General features: G+C 45.8%; 1 protein-coding gene and 1 long non-coding RNA gene across 9 annotated transcripts in view; one reads left to right on the top strand and one right to left on the bottom strand.

Annotated features, from left to right (window-relative positions):
- The window catches only part of LOC134480090 (uncharacterized), a 63,685-nt gene extending 61,902 nt beyond the window's left edge, over positions 1–1,783 (bottom strand). For all 7 annotated transcript variants that reach the window (XR_010054253.1, XR_010054258.1, XR_010054254.1 and 4 more), the window contains exon 1: positions 1,108–1,783. This is a non-coding gene — a long non-coding RNA (uncharacterized LOC134480090). The remainder of the gene's footprint in view (positions 1–1,107) is intronic.
- Cldn18 (claudin 18) lies at positions 1,286–20,577 on the top strand. 2 transcript variants are annotated; one of them, XM_039081548.2, is made up of 5 exons: positions 1,286–1,424; positions 12,897–13,061; positions 13,782–13,899; positions 15,831–15,941; positions 18,557–20,577. In XM_039081548.2, the coding sequence occupies exons 1-5, from the start codon at positions 1,394–1,396 to the stop codon at positions 18,726–18,728; spliced, it is 597 nt and encodes a 198-aa protein (XP_038937476.1). In that variant the 5' UTR covers positions 1,286–1,393; the 3' UTR covers positions 18,729–20,577.
- The last annotated feature ends 387 nt before the right edge of the window (positions 20,578–20,964 follow it).

The following is a 20,964-nucleotide window of genomic DNA, read 5'->3' as shown; positions in this document are numbered from 1 at the left end:
AAAACATCATAGAGAAACTGCTACAAATAAGAGATAAATCAAAAGTAGGGTTTTGTTTGTTTGTTTGTTTGTTTTTTTATGTTTTCAACCTATTTTGGTAGCGTTACAACCAGTGCTCAGGGGGAACAAGTGTGAGAACCAAACACACAGAGCTCTGTGGGAATGACAGCTCTGGCCTCTGGTAGAACCAAGGTTGGCAATGCCTCCAGAAGCAATGCCAAGAGTTAATCGGGAATCCATTCCACCAACACTATTCAACCTCGTTGATCAATCTCAGTCCCCCAGCAGAGGCCAATCTCATCGACAGTTGTCTTGGCCTTGCAGCTCAGTTCAGTAGCACTCAGGGCTCCTCATCTGTCATCTGTCACGACTGACTTATCCCCTCATTCGGATTGTCCTGGGTCATGCTTCTGTCTCTACAAATACCAACCACGGAAAGTAGTGTGCAATCAAGGAAAGGGCTGCCCAGGAAGATCAACCATATTAACTATTTTTTGTGTTTATAAGGATAAAGGTTTGAGAGTAGGGGCTGTGTGCATCCAAGTTGCACCAACATTGAAGTACGGGCTGGCTTCCTGGAGAACTTGCTAGAGAAGTGGGGGTGTGGGGGAGTGTGTGTGTGGGGGGTGTATTTTAAGACCCAGAGACGTTCTAATTAAAATGTCTCTGAATTCAGAAGTCAAACATTCAGGACCCACATCAGGCTACAGGTTGATAAATTCTCCAACAAAACGTAGCTGCAGGGCAAACACTCGGCTCTGACCTCTTCAGTCAGTGTTCTCTCTAGTTGATTGTATAGCTTCCAATAAATTCACCTACTGTAGTGGAGACTATTACACAGTACCTGGAAGTTAGTGAGACCAGAAAGGGCCCTGGAATGTTCTCTTTAGTTCCCTACGAATGAAGAAACTGACCTACAAAGGCCAAATCACCAAACTCAGAGCTGCAGACGCTGTAGGCAGCAACTCCTGTGTCTGCAGCGGCCAGATCGGGAATTCCACCCAGCCCTCCCCTCCTTCCATGTTTACAGCAACAACCCCCTCCCCCCTCTCTGGTATTTGTATAGTTCCATTTTATGAGGGACAGCTCCTTGGGCCACCCCAATACCTGCAGATCGAGGGTGCATCTCTACAACCTGGCATCCCGTTCTCAACTTGCTTGTTCCGGCCTCTCAGTGTGCAGATAGAGCAGGAGCGCTGGTCTGGAAGCGAAGGCTAGGAACCACCGCTATTGCCTCTTACGGTACTTGTGGTTGAAGAGATTTGAACAAATTCTTTTTCTACCTCATTCTTCTCTTTACGAATGAAATACTACCAGCTGCCCTGCCCCTTTGCGATCAGAACAGAAAGCTGACAGAAGTGTGAGGAGAATGTGGGAACTACGATAGAAGCACATGTGTGCGTCCCGGGGAAGATTTGTTATAGGTAAGGTCAGCCTTGGTGGTCTCTCCTCATTCTGTCACGGGAGAGGACAAACTTTGATTTCCCCTAGATGGTGCATTCTGGGCAGAGCCAGAGACGGGAGGGCCTGAAGGAGGGGTAGAGTCCGTCCACTTAGCCTGCTCCACGTTCCAAACACCCGGGCGGCAAAGCTCAGCCAGACAAGTGCCTCTTGGGGCTACTTCTCCAACAAATGAAAACCATGCCCTTGAAGCAGGAGTGAAACCGAACTATCTAAGGAAAACAGTATGAGCAAACACGGAGCTGAGGGGAGCTTCTGATTAAGAGCGCTCCCCAGCGAGGCCTTACACTTTCCCAGCAGGAGGGTGGTGGCTTGCTCCTGGAAGTCTGTGCCCAGCAGCTGAAGCCATGGCCACCACCACGTGCCAGGTGGTAGGGCTCCTCCTGTCCCTCCTGGGTCTGGCCGGCTGCATAGCCGCCACTGGAATGGACATGTGGAGCACTCAGGACCTGTATGATAACCCAGTCACCTCCGTGTTCCAGTATGAAGGGCTCTGGAGGAGTTGCGTGCAACAGAGCTCGGGGTTCACTGAGTGCCGGCCATACTTCACCATCCTGGGCCTTCCAGGTAGGCGAGGTGATCGAGGGACGGGAGAGGCTGAGGGGCTGTGCAGTCTCAAGAACTCCCAGGACTGAGCAATCCAGCTCCGGGTGTGACCCTGGCTCCCAAAAAAAAGGTGTGAATAAAAGAATTTGGCCCTGCATCAAAGGGGGCAGTAGCCACATAGGAGATAGGAGAATTCATACAGCAGCCAAAGAGAAAGTGTCGAATATAAGGACATGCTGGTGAAGGCTAGTTCGAACCTTGTTTAAGGAGAACATAAATGGCTTCCTTCCGTTAGCAGGAGGCTCACTTCTGCCTGAACATAAGTGAGAGTAGGAAGCGGGTGGTGGTATTTTGTTATAGACAGAGAAATTTATCGAGAATGACTTCAATTGTACTTTCAATTTGATTAATTTTCTTGTAAAAGGGGGATCTGTGTGCGGTGTAGAAATATTGCGATTTCCTTTTTCTGCATTTGCAACTAAAAGATCTACTATACTTGCCCTAAAAACACAAGTCGTCAAATTATCATATTATAACAATGTAGAATATAGTAAGTGAGACCATTTCACCTTTGAAGTTGAAGATGAATTTTGCTTCTAATACAGATGGGTATTTCATGCATCATAGGGACTTTGCGTCCTTGATAATATAGAACTCAGTTTGTATTTAACAAAACAGCGAGCAAGGGTATAGGTGTGGCTTTGAGTCTCTGAAACAAGCCCCTTGTAAAGAGATAAAGAAACAAACCTACAGGATGTAAAGGGGCTGTGGGGCCCTCGGAATGGAATTATAAAAAGCAATTCAATGAGTCCATCTTTGTTTTGAGGAGTAGTGGACAAGTGCCAGGGTGGACTCTGCCTTGGAAAGCCACTCAGCGCAGTGTCATGGTCACCGACTGGATGAGAAACCTGAATGGGAAGCAAGAGAAGAAGAAATAGCCGGAGGGAAGGAAAACAGGCTGGGAGAGATCATATTATGTTAAAGGGATAGGCCATGGGGAAGCCATGCAAAACCTGGATTGCTGCATGGCTAGCCATACCCCTGTCAAAAAGGACAGAGATCATATTCACATTTTACCGAGGTGTCTGTCCCATGCTCAGTACTCTCTAGCACCCAACAGACACTGCGGATCATGTGCTTTCTGTCACAATGCCTGCTCTGAACCTTCCAAGCCCTACTCACCCATGTGGCTCAACCCATTGCAGCACCTTTGATCCCGTTCTCCCCATATTGAGAATCCCCTCCCCACCCCCATAGACTTACCACCCATGCTCTGGGGGCTCTTTGTCTTCCTGTCTAGGATCCCGCCCTGCTGAGTCACCCCTCTCTTCACATCCTCCACCTCTCCTGCTAACCTGGGCTCCGGCCCTCCTTTCCTGGAAAATGTCTTCTTGTTTCTAACTATTATTGTCAAGTTCTGTCTCCTTCTAGTCACTGACAACCAAATTAAAAGACTATGTTTTCCCACTACTTCTAGACAAACTCATCCCCTTCCTCAGTCTGGTTCTGATCCTGTGTTCTAACTTATCTGCTTCTTTGACCACAGCACAGGGTTTGGGGTGGTTCTTCCAATCCTTGGCCTCCTACACATCTTAAGCCCCAAGCAATTTCCACGATTATCTGTTTCCTGATTGACTGGTGAGTAGGCATGAGAGTCTAACACAGGAGCCTTTCCACATCCCCCTTCTGCCTTTCTAGGGCTTCTGCTCCATCCCGTTCTCTCTCTCCTCTTAGTGTTCTCTGGCCCAGCTGCCTAGAATCTCCACCCCAACTGCCCTTTCCATAAATCTTGTCTGAATCTTCCCCACATCTTTAAATTTAATAGACTCCACAAGCCAGAGAGCCCAAGAGGATGCTCAGAGCCTAGAACTCTCCTGCCGCTTGACTCTGGTCATGAATCTAAGCAGTAGTTCCCGCATGGAGTACACAATGCAAAACTGGCCTTGTGGCCACCTGTAAATCCTGGTGGAGGGGACATGAGTGTGTAGCTGTCAATGGCTTTGATGGTACTTTGACATGGATGCTAGCAGAAGCAGTAAGAAAATGATTATTCAGTGTTGGGGGAGGGGTCGGAGTCTGAACTTTGGACTATTAACTTCATTAGTTACACATTTGTCTCACTCAGCTGTGTGCTAACACCGCTGTGAACCAGAGCAAGAGCCTCCTCCCAGTTCTTAACCTAGGGCCTGGGAGGGAGGCTATTCAGCAAACGGTTGATAAATTAGATTGAGCTGAATAATAAGAATTTAATTCAATGGTTATGCAAGCCATCTGCACACACAAAACACTTACAGATAAGATGTTTCCTCTCCCCAAAGGCAGAAGATTGACTTTGCCTTTGGACTATGCTTTGGCTGTTGTGTTCCCATGTGTAGAAAATGACCTGGTCCGCCTCCTTCTGAAGCAGACACTTGATCACCCAGTCTCATTATCGACCAACATCTTCTGCATGTTTACTGTCTATTGCAGGGACTAGTTTTAAAAACAGTTAGTAGTAGTTAACGCTAGCTGCTGTAACAACCACACTACACAGTTCAGTAGCTTCTCACAATGTGAATTTGCTGTCTGCCCTCAAAAAGTCCGTGGAAAAAGATTATAGAGATGCCACTCAGCCAAAGCAAGAGAAAGTCGTAAAGGGAGCACAGGAGCTTGTGAACATGGCCTAAAAGTGGCATGTGTCACCTCCACATAGAAAGCATTGACTACAACTAGACACATGGCCCTGGAAGTTGAGAGATGTGGGGGCTTACGGCTATTTGGATAAACATTAATGACCTCCGCCACAGAGGTCCTTTGAGTAGTAATTATCTGGGGTGCAGTCTACCCACCATGCTAACCTCCCAACACCCCCTTCAGCTTTCCAGGACATTGGTTTTGTTGTTGCTGCTGCTGCTGTTGTTGTTGTTTTGTCTTGTTTTTGTTTCCTTTGTTAGCTGATTGTGGTTCTTGCTCTATTGGACATGGAACCCAGGGCCAGGCCTTTGTACTCACTAGGCAGCTGCTCTCCAATGAGCTGCTTTTGAGCCTCACTTCCATACCGATTTCAGCTCCTCAAAACAGGTAATTCCTCGACTGCACAATGGTCAAAAGCTGTAGAAGCGTGCAAGCATACCAAGGATTTCTTTTTTTTTTTTTTTTTTGGAGCTGGGGACCGAACCCAGGGCCTTGCGCTTCCTAGGCAAGCGCTCTACCACTGAGCTAAATCCCCAACCCCATACCAAGGATTTCTACTCATAGTTTCAGCAAATACTGCTGACTTCCTCTGCATGTGATATGTTGTCTGATACAAGAGTATGATTTCAGAGGGCAGACATTTGATGGGAGAGGCCAGGAATCCAGAAGGAGGAAGGGTTCGAGGAGTTTCTGTGAAGAAAAAAAATTCCTTAGGACTTAACATCAGATAAGTATAAATATGACCATGGAGCAAAGACTCGAGCTTCTTGCTCAAAAACTTAGATGGAAGGAAGGGAAACTTGGCAGTACCGTATTCCATGTCAAGTCAGACAGGCAGCTTTAAAGAGGAAGCCCAGTTACCACCATAAATAAAAGCCCTGAGACGTTTCAAACCTGCCGAGGGGAGGAGGTCCTGGGCTATGTTGAGTTCAGGACACAATGAGCAAGGACTGCAAAGACGAATGGAAGGTCCCATAGCAATGCACTTTGTGCTGCTGGATGTTACTGCTCTTCTTCATCGGCTCTGTGTACCTGATACCTGATTTCCTCTTGCTGTGTTCCAGTCTAGGCAGCATGCAGTAGCCAGAAGTAAAGGGAGTGGCCGTGTGCTGGGCTGCACCGAGACTCTCTACAGGGAAACAGGTACAGCTGTATTCTTAAAAGGTAGAAACTGAGAGGAAAGAAATGGAATGTGGCCAAAATCACATGGATGGCCACACAGCCACAAGTCCAAATGACTTTTCTAAACCGTTCCTTCCTCCTGCCTGGCCTGGTTCTAGTTCCAGCTGGGAATGGGCTTTTTGAGACCTGAAGAGAGATGGTCTGCACTTGAGGACACTAAGCATAAAAGATACTTCATAATCCACTCCCCTTTTGTAGCACAATTAACTGTGCACAAAAGAGTGTTGCCTCTATCCAGAGGGTGAGACATGTACTGTTTCCACTACTTTCTGGAGACAGGGCAACAGCAAAGGAAATATCCTTCAGCAAGCGGGAGAGAGAGAGCAACTACTACCAACCCCACGCCACAGCCACCATGAAGATGTGAAGTCAGATACTGCTTGCTTCAGATGTTTGCAAACATTTGGACCATGTTTGGAGCAGTGGCAAGCCTAGGGCTAGAGGCAGGTGTGTTAGGGATACCTTGGTCCCTGACATCTCCTGGCTTAACTTTCCCCAACTCTAAAAATACCACACTGTAAGGTGTGTATGTTAACTAGGCCGCCTATTCACAAAAGCTAGATGTTGGCATTGCTAAATCACCCCTGTGGCTATACCACCCACAATATTCAGAGTAAAGATGACTTAGGGTGCTGATCTTTCTCCCCCATCCCTGTCACATCTGCGTGCTGGCTCCTTCAGTATTTCTCAGCCCGACCACAGCACTAAGAACCTTGGGGTTTTCCATATGAGAAGTTTCAGCTCCCTGCTTCCGCATCACTGCCTAAAAGCAGCCACCACTGGAGAATTAGAGAGTTTCCCATCAACCAGCGGATCACATTTATAGACACAGAATGAGAGGTTTCAACCAACTAACATTGAACCCAAAAACCTACAAGGGCAAAACTATGACCATTCTGAGGAATCTTTCTAAAATTGTCCGTTCGTTTCTTCTTGCCCTTGGCTGAATGTGTCCTTGTGAAGTCTAATGCTCATAGGAAACCAGCCTCTCTATTCCCAGTTGCTAACAGAGAAACATGGTCCTGGGAGATGGGAGATTCCATCAGTCACAAAGTTAAGCTGGGATCTGGGAGTGGAGTGCTTCGTGGTTTTTAAACAAGCCGTTTTCCCTCCCTTCAAAGTAAAAAGAAAAGAAAAAGTAAAAAGCACAGGATGTCTTTTACTAAAAGGACAAGCACTCCAATGTTTACACATCATCGCACAAGTGAATGCCACGGGGAGCTGAGCCCATGTCTACAAAACCCCTGAGGACCTGTAATGTGGGTTAAAATGAGGCCACTTGCCCCCATTTCTCAAGGAGTAAAGCTGAGGCTTAAGGACCAGAATGTATGCTCAGCTTGCTGCCCTGGTGGTCCTGGTCCCCACAGCAGGGCCAGCTATCACAAAGTGGCATGCCTGGGGCCAGCCTTATCAGGGTACAGCATCATTTCTTGGTGGGGAGGCACATCCCTAGAGTTATATAGCTGGGTCTCATCTGAAAGGCTGAGAAAATACTAAGACAGAAGTACTGTAGACTGGGAGATGTAGGAACAACAGCCACTCTGCTTATCTCTTACTGTTCTGGAAACTGGGAAGTCCAAGGTCAAGGTGACAGCAAATCTGCTTCCTCCTGAAAGATGTAACCTTTTGCTGAGTTCTCACACAGTAAAAGGAAGGAGGGGCCGAGTATAACCATGCTTCTTTGAAACCCTTCATACTATTTATACCTACTGTGTTCGGGATTGAGTTCGTTCTGCTCTTCTGTTCACTGCTGGCCAGGTCCTGTGTCCCAGACCCCCACTTTGCCTGTGCTTTTAACCCTCCTTGCTACCATTAGGTCCAGCCTCCCTCTTCTCGGCCGTTGCAATCACACAGTCTTGGCAGTTCTATCACATGTTCCTGTGTAGTTTGTACAAGACAAAGTCATGTTGAGTTGCCAGGGAAAAGGTTCTGTTAGGGAAAGTAAACTGATAGTTATCAAGCCTGGCTTAATTTAATGAAGATACCAAGTGATACCCAGTCCTCATGACAATAAAGATGCAAGAGGCATCTTTATTTCAAACTCCAGAGTCGAGGGACCTGCATCCTTGAGGTCAAATGACTTACCTGGGGACACTCAGCTGGCATCACCGTGCGGCAGAATTTCAGAGACATGAGGGCCTTCCTATTGGTTCCTGGAGCTCTTGGGAGAACCCAGGTCTGCTTTGTTCTGAAGCTTCCCCTCTGAAGTCAGCTACAGACTTCCCTGTGTGGACTCCCCCTCTAGCCCTTCCTGTCTCCAACCAAAGACCCAGCTGCCTGAAATTGTGACTTCTCGCTCTGCTCCTCCAAGTCCCAGCCCGTGGTCTTTGGTTCTCAGTGAACTACTGTCTTCACTGAGGTGTTCTGATGCCAGCTAAGTGTGCACAGCTCTGGGCACTCTCTCTTCTCTGAGCATCCCTCAGGACCATTGTCACGCTTTACTCTAAAAGTCTTACACTGTGGAACAACCCAATGACAGGCTCAGAATGAGGCCAGGCCATTGTCATGTCTCTGAAGGTTCTGAGCATGCCCAGATGCAACCAGCACTGAGACCCACACCTTGGTGCCCCCTCACCCATCAGCCCACAGCTACTCTTCTGAATGAGCTATTTTGCAACAGGGAGGGAACTTGGAGTTCCAACCTTTTTGTTTGCTTTTATCAGCCCAGAGTCTTGCCCGCCCTTCTGGCTGATAAGGCTAATTATTCACTGGGAAGAATGTTGTAGTCACACCTTTGGTGCAGGGGATCAGAGGACAGAGCCTACTGACTCACACGTTATCGTTCCACAAGCCTGTGTCGCTTGATCAAAATATCAAATAAGAGACTCGTTGGAAAAAGAGGAACCTATGGTTCCTGGTAATTTTCCTATTTCTGTATATGGAGAAGGGCTTGGATTCCAGAAGGAAGACTCTTCAGTCTAAAAGGGAAGCTCAGATCACCTTCTTGTCTCTCCAAGATCATTAAAGATGGTGCATCACTTGTCTACCCACTTCCTGGCACCTGCCTCCATCAAACTAGGGGTTTCTAAGCAAAGAGGACTTTGCTCCATCCATTCAAGCCCAGGTTCCTAAACCCCATGTCACAAATCAATGTTGTATCCCTTCAAACGCCATAGAAGAAGAGGGAACAGAAGAAACGAAGAGGTTCTGAAAACCAAGAAGGGGCTCGGGGACATGCTGGAGCTCTTACTCAGAGCAAGTCCTACCCACATCACAGGTCAAGAAAGAGCAAACAAGAAGGAAGAACTTGAAAGCCTGGCACAAAAGCTGATGTGGCTGTCTGCCCAGGGCTCCAATCCCCAGGGTTCCTGGGGCAACTAGCAGTCACTCCCATGGCATTTTTGCCTTCTGTCTGCCAGCCCTGCCCACATTGCTACTCATCCACTAATGGGAGAGAAGCCCCCTGGCACAGCATGCGTGGGGTATGTTCCTGGGAACAGATTATGAAAGCCACTCAATGGAGTCAGGGGCCCCCTCCCTGCTGAGGGTGGAAGGAATGTAACTTTCATCGGACCAGGAAAAGGCCTTCATAGTTGTTTGATCAGTTCATTGGTGCTCAGTTGATTCTGGTTGTTTTATCTCAACCAGATGCTTAGCCAAGTGTTTCTCAATATGAATGAATTATATTGTACTTTTTAGTAGCTTAGGATTTGAAAGATGAAAACCAGAGCATTTTTTAAAACTTTTAGTAGGATCCTGGGTAGACTGAAAACTTCTAAGAGGCCAATGGGAGCAAGACAGAGGTGACGTCTCCAGTCCTTTTTTCCAAACGTCTAGTTTCCTGATGGTAACTTGTAAAAGCAGAACAGCCTGAAGATATTTATTTCCGGAGGGTGTGGGCTATCTCACAAATGTCCTCTGAGTCACAGTTCTGAACCACAAAACTCACTGTGCCATTCACTGTGTGTGCAAAAGACCCATGCCATGGGCTACTATCTCAGCATTCTCTGGCATTTACTCATCTAGAGCATTCCCAAGGTAAGAAAAAATATAAGGCTCAAGACTGTGGAAATAACTAATCTCAGGACGCCAAAGCCTTGAAGACAGGTCATTTCTCTGGAAAGTTCACTTCCTCCACAGTGATTGGGGGAAGTTTTGCAAAGGATTTGAGCTCTAAGTACATGATGATGGCGAGCACACGTAATCCCAATACTCGGCAGGCTGAGGTAGAAGAACTGCTGAGAGTTCGAAGCCAACCTGGGCTACATAGTGAGTTCAGGGCTATCCTTGAATACACAATGAAACTGTAAACAAAAAAAAAAAAAAGCAAAAGAAAAAAATCCCTAAAGCATGATGAGTGAACCAATTCACAGACGAGCATGTCGAGTCGTCATTAATTCATGGCTGTAATAGTTCATCTGTGTGTGTTGCCTCTAGACGCACAAAGACAGAAACAAATACATAAGTAGATAGCACGCATTTACATGTGTTGATAAGGAATACAATGTGTTCGCTCCCAGCACCTTGCAGGGCCAGCAAAACCACTGGGCATGGCTCTGGAATATAGGTACGGCAGAAGAGCAGCATCATATTTTACAAGTACACAGGTCTTAGTGCCCCTCCAACACTCGTGTGTTCTTTGTGTCCCACTGGAGTTGTCGATTGCACTAACACAGAACCCAGCTGCAACCTCAAGATGCCAAACTTCTTAGCTCTCCCGAGAATGATCAGAATGACAGCTCACAGAAACTTGTGCTGGAAATGTACCTGCTAGCGAGACCACAGATAGTGACGGTGACTTATAAAACACTCCACCCAGCAGAGAAGCAAAGTTAAAAAATAAGCCTCGAGTTCCTGAGGGAGAGGAGAATTAGAACAAGGTAGATGGAGGTCTGCACTGTTGAGCTGGGGTTGGTGCGATCTCATCTGAGCCAACCAAGAGCCGTGAAAAGAAGGCCACCAGAGCCATGGCGAGAAGGCCACCAGGAAGCTTTTCTGCTGTTTCTTTTATATTTCCAAATTTGTATTTCACCTCGAAATTATTAATCAACTTCACTGACACTAAGAATAACATCTCTTTCAGGTAACCCCCTCATTATTAGAACATCGTAGGGCCTAGAAGTCTTTATACATCTCTAATTGGCTCCTGATTGGTGCCTTGGGTATAAACAGTAGTGTGACCCTCATTTGGGGCTTTGTTTTTCTTCTCTAAGAAGGAATATTTCCCAGAAAAATGACTCACAGATAGTTATCTTCCCCCTCCCCCAGGAAGTGAGATAAAGACTTTGGGAGGTTCCTAGTAGCTCAGAGATGACCATTTCCTGGTTATATCATTATGAAACAATTTCAGCGGTTTCAAACAAGAGAGAAAAGGTCGATCTGCCCTCTGACATCGCAGTGCAGTGTAGGATGTTGGGCCTGTGCTTGTGATATCCGGTGACGTTACATCCCCTCCCATCAGCAATGATTATGCTTTGGAAACTGTCCAACAATTGGGCTGTAAAGACCTACAGTGATGGAAATACCTCACATACTTTAGAATCTCTTGATTTCAACCAACAGTCTCAACAGAAATGAGCTTCAAAATATGTTTCTTAGCGATGTCAGAATAACTCCTTGATCCCAAGAAAAGAAGGTATTTAGCCCTCTTAAGAAACGGTAACCCATCGCTCAGACTCTGCCAGAACTCTGTACCTCCCTCTTAACTGTCACCCTCTGGTCATTATGTGGCAGCTTCTCCACCTGGTGAAAGCCTGAAATCCCTGGACCACGTATTACACCCCTTGAGAGAGACCAATTTGTGTCCAAAGTATGAACATCGCACGTGAAGGTCTCATCTGCCACGCTCCAGTCACGTGCCCATGCTGGATTAAGTAATTGTGGTGAAGAGACAAGTTATTAGCCTGAAAGATCGGGATTGGTAGATAACGCAAAGTGGGTCAGTGGGTAATGCTGTCCTACAAGCTGTTTGCTTTTTGTCTAAACAGTCCGGCTTCCTAAATTGAGAAGAAGTAGAAAAAAAAAATTCTAAGCTTTTATAGCAATTGGACATTTCCATGACACTCAATCAAGTGATTATTTTCCAGGACATCAACCTAAGGCGTTTAAAATTAAAAGATTTTTTAAAGCACTGGTTGGTATAAGACAGGGCAGCTCATGCTTTGCGTAATAGAGAGAAGAAGGGGCTATACCCAGAGGATAAAGCAATTGTGTCTGGTGTCTTAGATGTACCAAACATATGAAACATATGTACACACGGTACAGAGCTCGGCAGCTGAACTCCACCAGACTGACCCCCTCTAGGGGACTTGCCTACTGGAAGACACCAGGGACTAATCTGTCTTCCTTATAAAATTCCTGCATGGGCAAGCTTGATGCACGTCTCTCGATGTTTCATCAAATGCTCATTCCTGACATCCCATACCCAATGTGACTGTTGAGATGATTCGCCATCTTTCAATGACAAACTGCGTTGGACACGTCTGGAGGTGAGGTCACTATAGCAGGATCCAGTAGGACCTACAGCAACAATCGAGTCCTAGGAAGGGGACACCGTGGATGAACTGTGGTCACGTTGAAAGGCTTAATATAGAGAAAATAAAGCACTGTTGGTATCGTCTTGGTACCTTGATTTCTTCGTGCCAGACTTAGTGCTGAGTCTCTGTACAATTTGCTTTCAGTTCCTATGCAAAGACAAGCAGAATGGTGTTTGGGTTACTTGAGTTTCCTGACAGCTCAATAAATTATTTTTTGGTCGTGTTAGACAAATGTTTTCCCTTTCTGGGCTCAGATTATAAAATTTTGAAATGCTGCTAATAAATACCCAGAGCTCCCTTAACCGCACTCAGCCATCATTCTCTCATTCTATGGGAATCTCTGAGCACATCCTTCATCCCTCAGAGAAGTTACAAGGGATGCCTTCTTGTATTTCCCACAACTCCATATATTTGCACAATGTCAAAGAAAACAGTTTATAGTCTTGAAGTCCTCAAAGGTTCAGCGCTGGTTAATTGGAGTTGCTTGTGTTTTGCCAACCTAAAAAAACCTAATCCGTGTAGTTATGGTCTGCCTGTGTCATGCCCCTTCCCCTACAGCCATGCTGCAAGCAGTGCGAGCCCTGATGATCGTGGGCATTGTTCTGGGGGTCATCGGCATCCTGGTGTCCATCTTCGCCCTGAAGTGCATTCGCATTGGCAGCATGGATGACTCTGCCAAGGCCAAGATGACTCTGACTTCTGGGATTATGTTCATCATCTCAGGTAAGCACACATTCCCCCTCTCATGCACTGCAAATGGTAGGACAAATTATTCAAATATATTTGGACACACCAGAAGAGGGCATCAGATCTCATTACAGATGGTTGTGAGCTACCATATGGTTGTTGGGATTTGAATTCAGGACCTGTGGAAGAGCAGCCAATGCTCTTAACTGCTGAACCATCTCTCCAGCTCAGAACAAATTATTCCAATAGGAGAAACATGGTCTCTCCCCACTGTTGAACAGAACTCAAGGTGTTTCACCCTGGGATTTGAGATCTGGGTGTGTGTAAACCAAATTACACTCTACAGAACTATAACCAGTTCTAAGGTCCCTCTTAGCTGCCACTGACACTATAAGGCAAGTATGGGTCTGGGCCCTTAAAAATAGCATTTTCTGGGTGAGACTCTAGAAAATGGTTTTAAGGGGAAAGCTCTTGCCAGTAACCAAAGATCAGCTCCCAAATACTTGGGTTATTTACCCTTGGTCCCAAGGTGTGTGGAATCATCTCTTTCTGCATGCACACATGGATCCTTCCAGAATTAAATATGAGAGAAGGACCTTGCCCACTGTCTAGCACAAAGTGGGAAGTCAACCATCAGTGGTTGGTTGGCCATTCTGTTACAGGAATGGACTATCCTACGGTCTTCATCTGGTCTCACTTCAGCATAAACTGCCACAGAAACACTGCGATCCCTTAGTTCTTGCTCTTCGCCCGCAGGAGTCTGTGCAATCATTGGTGTGTCTGTGTTTGCCAACATGCTGGTAACCAACTTCTGGATGTCCACGGCCAACATGTACAGCGGCATGGGTGGGATGGTGCAGACCGTTCAGACCAGGTAACTTCCGAGTCCACTTCCCTGTGATCCACCGTGAATATTGTAAGAGGACGAGTAAGTCATGCGCTTAACGTGACTGTCAGTGCCTAGAATAGCAAGCATTTATCAGAGGCAACCACGCCATATCGTAACTCAACAGTGATCTGTAAATTCATAAACTTCATTTCTATAAAATACCCTTGCTGATATGGCTTGAGGTTGATCTGGCATTTGCACTGAAATGCAGCAACGTTCACAGTATTTATCTAGCAGGCTTAGACAGGCTCCATCGTGGTGGCAATACGACAGGCCTGGCTAACCCATGATGTAAATGAGCATCAACTTAGACCCACGGTCTATAATGGCAGCTTGGTGGGAGCGGGGAAAGGAGAAGGGAGCATGGTGCAGTGCAGGTAAAGAAAATGCTATTTCCGGGGCTGGGGATTTAGCTCAGTGGTAGAGCGCTTGCCTAGGAAGCGCAAGGCCCTGGGTTCGGTCCCCAGCTCCGAAAAAAAAAAAAAAAAAGAACCACAAAAAAAAAAAAAAAGAAAGAAAATGCTATTTCCTCCTGTGCTGCTGCCTTGCTCTCTCTCTCATTCATTTGCCCAGCAGATGTATTGAACACCTGCTATGGCCCAGGCAGAGACAAACGCAGTGCAAGGCAGAGTGCAAGAGACAAATGAACTCCACCACTTGTGTGGAGACCTAGGAAAGGGAGCAGGACCTTTTTTAATTGTTGAGATTTTATTTCTTTTTATTCTATGTGTATGAGTGTTTCCCTCTGTGTGTGTCTACATACCACATTGTGCAGTGCCTGAGGAGACCGGAAGAGGGTGTCATGGCCCTTGGGACTGGAGTTACAGATGGTTCAGAGCTGCCATGTGGGTGCTGAGAATTGAACCCAGGTCCACTAGAAAAGCAACCACTGAACCCTCTTTCCAGCCCCAGAAAAATGTTTAATGGAAAAGCAGCATCAATACCAATATTTGGCAACACCAATACCTATATTTGTTTAGCCCAAGTATCAGATTGATGCATCTTATCAGTAAGCACCAGTCAAAACCCAAAGGAGGGTGGCATATATCCCTATGCAAGGAAGTGACTGGTATTTCTCCAGCCACCCAACGAGAGGAAAGGACAGGGTACGGAGAGGATGCAGCCATCATGATCTGACTCTCTGGAACTCCAGGTACCAGTCATATGTCTGCTTTGTTTCAAGACTGAGGAGGAAAATGGTCCCAGAAGCTGCCATTACTCTTCTGCATGTCTCTCCCATAGACTCTTGGTTAGAAGGAACACTCTGGGGCTGGAGGGATGGCTCAGTGGTTAAAGGCACTGACTGCTCTTACAAAGGTCCTGAGTTCAATTCCCAGGAGTCACATGGTGGCTCACAACCATCTGTAATGGGATCCAATGCCCTCTTCTGGTGTGTTTGAAGACAGCTACAGTGTACTCATATTTAGAGAATAAATAAATAAATATTCTTAAAAAGAAAAGGAAGGAAGGAAGGAAGGAAGGAAGGAAGAAAAAAGAACGACCTAGAAGTCGCAGAGCAAGTCATTCCTGATTGCCTGAGACTTTCTCAATTTTAATCCTAAGAGTCTCACATCCTTTGAAAGCATACCCTCAATGACCTAAAGTCCAACTCCTAAAGGTTCCACCATCTCCCAATAGTACTGCCAGTCTTTAATGCCTGAGGCTTTAGGGAAAAGTCTCTATGTAACGCCATCCGAAATAAGGTCCACTATTGGAACTCAAAATGCCAAAACTCCTTCAGAAGCAACTTGAGGGTGATCCCATCACTCTTAAGCACCTCTGGCCAAGTGTTGCAGTCTCTCTCATTGAGCAGCAGAGAGACAACGTGGGGACTAAACAGAAACGAGCGTAACTGGAAACAAGGGGAAGAACCTGACGGGTTTAGTCAACTCTATTCACAACATCTCTCCTCTCAGGTACACTTTTGGTGCAGCTCTGTTTGTGGGCTGGATCGCTGGAGGCCTCACACTAATTGGAGGTGTGATGATGTGCATTGCTTGCCGTGGCCTGACTCCTGATGACCGCAAGTGAGTCCTCCCTTCGTCGCAGCTAAAACTTCATTTGATGCATACTTTGTAGCCAGAATAACTGGTCCACATACACGGAAGATTGATATTGGCCACCGGGATGGTTGAACTTCCCCCTTTATAAGGAACCTAAGAAATAGAACAAGATCCCCCACGGAGTATTTAATGTGGATACTCTTTGAAACTTGGGGTGGAGTAAACTCCTCTAAGGTCCTTCCAGCTCCAAAACCTCCTAATTCCGTAATCCTAACCTGGAAAAGATCTTTGTGTCACTACCACCTGCAGAGATATTTGGCAACATCTAAAAGTATTTGGTTGCTTTGGCAATGGTAGGGAAAAGGAATCTGGTTTCTAGTGGGTGTATATGTCCAGGGTGGACATCCAGCAATGTACAGGAGCAGCCCTTACCACAAAGGATCTGCTCAAAAAATATCAACAGCCCTGCTGCAAAGAAACTCTGCTCTGAACTTTTGTCAAGGACCTGGGATTGGTAGAACCAGATTGGGTAAATGAATTGTTTTAATATAAATGTAATCAGTGAATTAATCCAGTGGCTGTATTTTTTTTAACCTTTGCTAGACGCCAATAACCACACAGAGAAACTAAGATTTCAATACCTGGGCCTTGAATGACTTACCTTAACCCCCTATGCTAATTGGACTACGGCCCAGCCATCCCCAAGACGCTTGCTGTTTAATATTGTTCCAGCTTCCTCTGCTTCAGATGTTTCTTCCCACGGTATCTTCTCAGACTCTCTACTCATGAGGTCCTCATTCCAATCTTTCTTCCCTTCTCCCTGACTGGCAGAAGTTCCTATTCCCTCTTCTGCCCAGCCATTGGGTAATCAGCATTCACACAAACTTGAAACAGGAGATTCTTGACATAGACATCACAATGCCGCGTCCAGATTGAAACAAGATATGAGATAGAGAAATCTTCATTTGAGTAACACAAGGATAACCTTAACACAATGCTCAAAAACATTATACCTACAGGATTGTGTGGTGGTTCTAACTACTCACCAGCCCTGTAACCACAACAGGTGCTTTCTGCTCTCCCACCCTCTGATGGAGAGCATTAGGACTCTTATAGCACAACACCCTACAATAGCTAATTTATAAACAAAATAATGTATTTATTATGGCTCTAGTGATGGGAAGTACAAGACAAAGGCATTGGGATGGATATCTGGCAAGAGCCCAGTCTCTGCTGCTGAGATGGGTCCTTCCTGTATTATCTGCTGGAGAGGAAGACTGCTCACACAGGAGAAGAAACAGAAGGGTTAGGAAAAGACCTCTGGAGCCTTTTACGAAGCACAAATCTCTCATGGCTTGATCACATTTCCAAAGGCCCATTTTTTCCCCTGGTTTTTTGAGACATGGTTTCATTGTGTAGACTTGGCTGTCTTGGAACTTACTCTGTAGACCAGGCTGGCCTCAAACTCAGAGATCTGCCTGCCTCTGCCTTCTGAGCACTGATATTAAAGATGTGTGACACCATCGCCCCAAAGGCCCATTCCTTAACATCATCACTCTGGGGGATTAAATTTTCCCGTAAATTTTGGAGGGCACATATTCACACCACAGTAGACTCTGATAACTTGTCCATAATACAAGCAAATTAGAAGTTACACGTATGCACATTCCAGCCGATATATTCCACGGTCCTTTATCAAAACAAGATCCCACTGGACAGTGTCACCTTCGTTTTAATAACAGAACAACTCCATAGTCAATAACAACCATCTCCTTACAGCTCTAGCATATATGTGTATAAGACAGAGAGACAGGCAGAATTTTTTAATTAGTTTTTTAGTTTAGAACCAAAAACAAACAAAGCCATGGAGGCACACACTTGTAATTCCAGCACTGAGGAAGCCAGGGGAGTCAGGAGTTCAAGGTCATCCTCAGCTAAACAACAAGTTAGAGGCTCAACCTGTCTCGTGTGGGCTACTGTCAGAAAGGAAGGATGGAAGGAAGGAAGGAAGAAAAGAAATAAGAGAAAAGAAAGGAAGGAGGAAAGGAAAAGAGACAAGAAATAAAAGAAAGATAGAGAGGAAGGAAAAGAAAAAAGAAAGATAGAAAGAAAAGGAGGGAAAGAGAAAGAAAAGGAAAGAAGGAGAAAAAAGAACAAGAACAGGCCAATCTCATTTAAGTTTGCACGAAACATAAAATCATGACAGGTTTCATTATGACATTTCCAGACAAGTGTCCAATTTTGCCCTTATTTCTCTAATCACCCCACACGTTTCCCATCTCCCCTCCCTCCTTGCTGATCCCCCCCGTTCCTTCCAATAGTCCTCCCTTGTGCGTTCATGAATGTATCCCACCACCTTCTCAGACACCCTTCTTCTCTTGTTTTAAGTCTCTCTTCCCCCTACCAAGTCTCCTCTCATTTTTGAAGGACCGATGTAAAAGCAAGAAATTTTGCTTCACCACAAAAAGCTTATGTCCCTAAGAACATGGTGACCAACAACCTTAGTCTGACGGAGACTGCCACACCTCTTCAAACACTGAACTGTCCCCTGCTGAGACGGAAGCCATCAGGAGGAAATGGGAAAGTCAATCCTCCTACTAACCGCACCAGTGTTCATGGGCTTTTTCCTTTCGTTTCAGCTTCAAAGCCGTGTCCTACCACGCTTCTGGCCAAAATGTTGCCTACAAGCCTGGAGGCTTTAAGGCCAGCACTGGCTTTGGGTCCAACGCCAGAAACAAGAAGATATATGATGGGGGTGCCCGCACAGAAGACGATGAACAATCTCATCCTACCAAGTACGACTATGTGTAGTGCTCTAAGACCGCCCCCCCAACATGTGTGCAGAAGAAACCCTTCCCCAAGGAAAGCTCACCCCAAAGCAAGGAGATTCTACCTTGTTCCCTTGTTGCTTTTGACTGACGGTTGAAAGTTGGTAAAGTCTTAATTTCATCTGTGGGGAGGCTAGACAGTCTTGGCCACACGTCTCTAAATACTCCATCACAAAACAACCGAGTTACCATTTACAGGTTAAGAGACCACCACACCCACCCTTCCCAATCCTCTGTTTTTTTACCATAGTAAATCTGGTGATGGAATGTAATTCGACTCATGGACTAATACTTTGATAATTTCTAGAAATTTAAGCCTGATGATGATCTATTTCCCAGCTTGACCCCACCCACCCCCCCAGGGAAATTTTAAAAGAAAAAAATAGATTAAAAGGCATTATTTACTACTCAATTTTGCCTTACCAACCTCACTGATAATAATGAACACCGATTAGAGAAAGAATGCTAGAGGAAAGATGGTTGTGGCCTCCCCAGTCTGTCATCTGAACCCTTCATACATGGTGATCTAGAACATTATTAGCCACGGTGATCTTCAAGGAGGCAAACAAGTCCTGTCTGCTTCTCTTGGCATCTGCTGACTCTAACAAGACCGTTTCAGAACTTTCCACTGGAAGTCCTCTTCCTCTCAGAAGTCAGAAATTCTCCCTAGAAGAATAAGAAATAAATTCTTTTGGTAACCTGAGTCCTACGTATAATATTACATAGTGTATTAGAAAAATGGTATGATATCTCAGTGAATTAGTTTCAGCCTTACATATAGAAAAATCCGGGAAAAGAATCACCCCTTGACATTGTCTATAGTGTAAGATCCTACAGAAATCCAAACTTCAACAAAAGCTCAACTGATCCTAATTGTTTTCTTTTGAGGTCTCCACAACCTTAATACCCACAGATGCAGCCTTTGTTTAAAAGGAAAAAAATCAAATCCTAGAAAGTAGCTTAAAACTTGTTCTTAAAAAAAAGTGATCCTGTGTGTCGGACATAGCTACAGTCCCTGCCAGTCGACAGGGCCCTGCGGTCAGTTTTGTGGTTCTGACAGCAGTGCCAGGCATTAATATGCAGACCACACCCTTCTCTGTGCTTGTAGGACTACCCTGTTAAGGAGAAAACATGAACTCCATCTCAGTGTACAGCCTGAAAACTCCCAGGAAATGGAGACAGGGTGCTCTCTAAAACCTACCTGAGCCTGGAACAGCCCTAGTGCTGTAAGAGTCTGGCCATCGGGTTGCTATGGAGAAAAGGAGCAGTCCTTACATTAATAGTGCATATCTAAGTGACCAGGCTGGGAGGGTGTATTGGGGGGGGATACTCAGGGATGGCTCTGGTCTGCACAGACCATCTAAGGAGCTGTGCTAACCAAGAGCTGGGATAATACACAGTCGTACACTGGTGTCCCAGTGGTTTTAGCTTATATTGAAGAAGGCCCTCCTGAAACTCAATATTTGAAATGGCGTAAAGCATGAACAGATCAAACAATTTAAGGGGATGGGGGAGGGGAAAGGAGGTACAATGAGCAATCTAGGCATAAAGATTGTTAGGGTTCATGGGGTCTGAATGGAAGGTCATCCCTTTGAGGCCATGGCCACAGTGTGCCCCCCCCTACGTGCCCACGCACCAGAAAGTCTCTGGTCAAATTAGAGGCAGCGAGAAGCAGCTGTTTTCAGTCAGTGGGTCTCTGTGTGGCACCTGGTTGTTTCAAAGTTTCCCTCTACACCGCGCTTCGCCATCTATCGCCATTGCTGTCTCATTGTATGCGTTGAGTATTAACCTCCATGTTTTGTAACTTAAATATTAAAACACTGTTGACTTCCGTTTGGATAATTGTCCCTTTTCTTCCCCCCTAAGCTTTGAGGTGCAGATGTTAAAAGTTTCACTACTTCAGAGATGAATGCATCCTCCCAGAATTGTAACTGTGTGCTGAATCCGTGTCTGCCAGAGCGGAAGCCTGTGTGCCTAGAGGCCACTTAGGTCTGGGCCCAGCCAGGTTAATGGTTTCTAAGCACTCAGAAGCCCTAAAGAATGTCGGAACAAGCAGAGGGGAAGCGCAGGGCTCTAAGACAGCTTAGCCTGTCTGACCGTGGATGCACCAGCCTTAAGTCTATATCGCTGGCTTGTCTGTAGCCCCATGAAACAAGAGAGCCTGACTTATGGCTGGAATGAAAGCTTGATGAGATGAAGCCACTGAATCTGTATCCGGT

Source organism: Rattus norvegicus, chromosome 8 (genome assembly GCF_036323735.1).
Source record: "Rattus norvegicus strain BN/NHsdMcwi chromosome 8, GRCr8, whole genome shotgun sequence".
Taxonomy (NCBI): domain Eukaryota; kingdom Metazoa; phylum Chordata; class Mammalia; order Rodentia; family Muridae; genus Rattus; species Rattus norvegicus.
The sequence above is the reverse complement of the archived record's forward strand: the minus strand, read 5'-3'. Positions and strand labels throughout refer to the sequence as shown.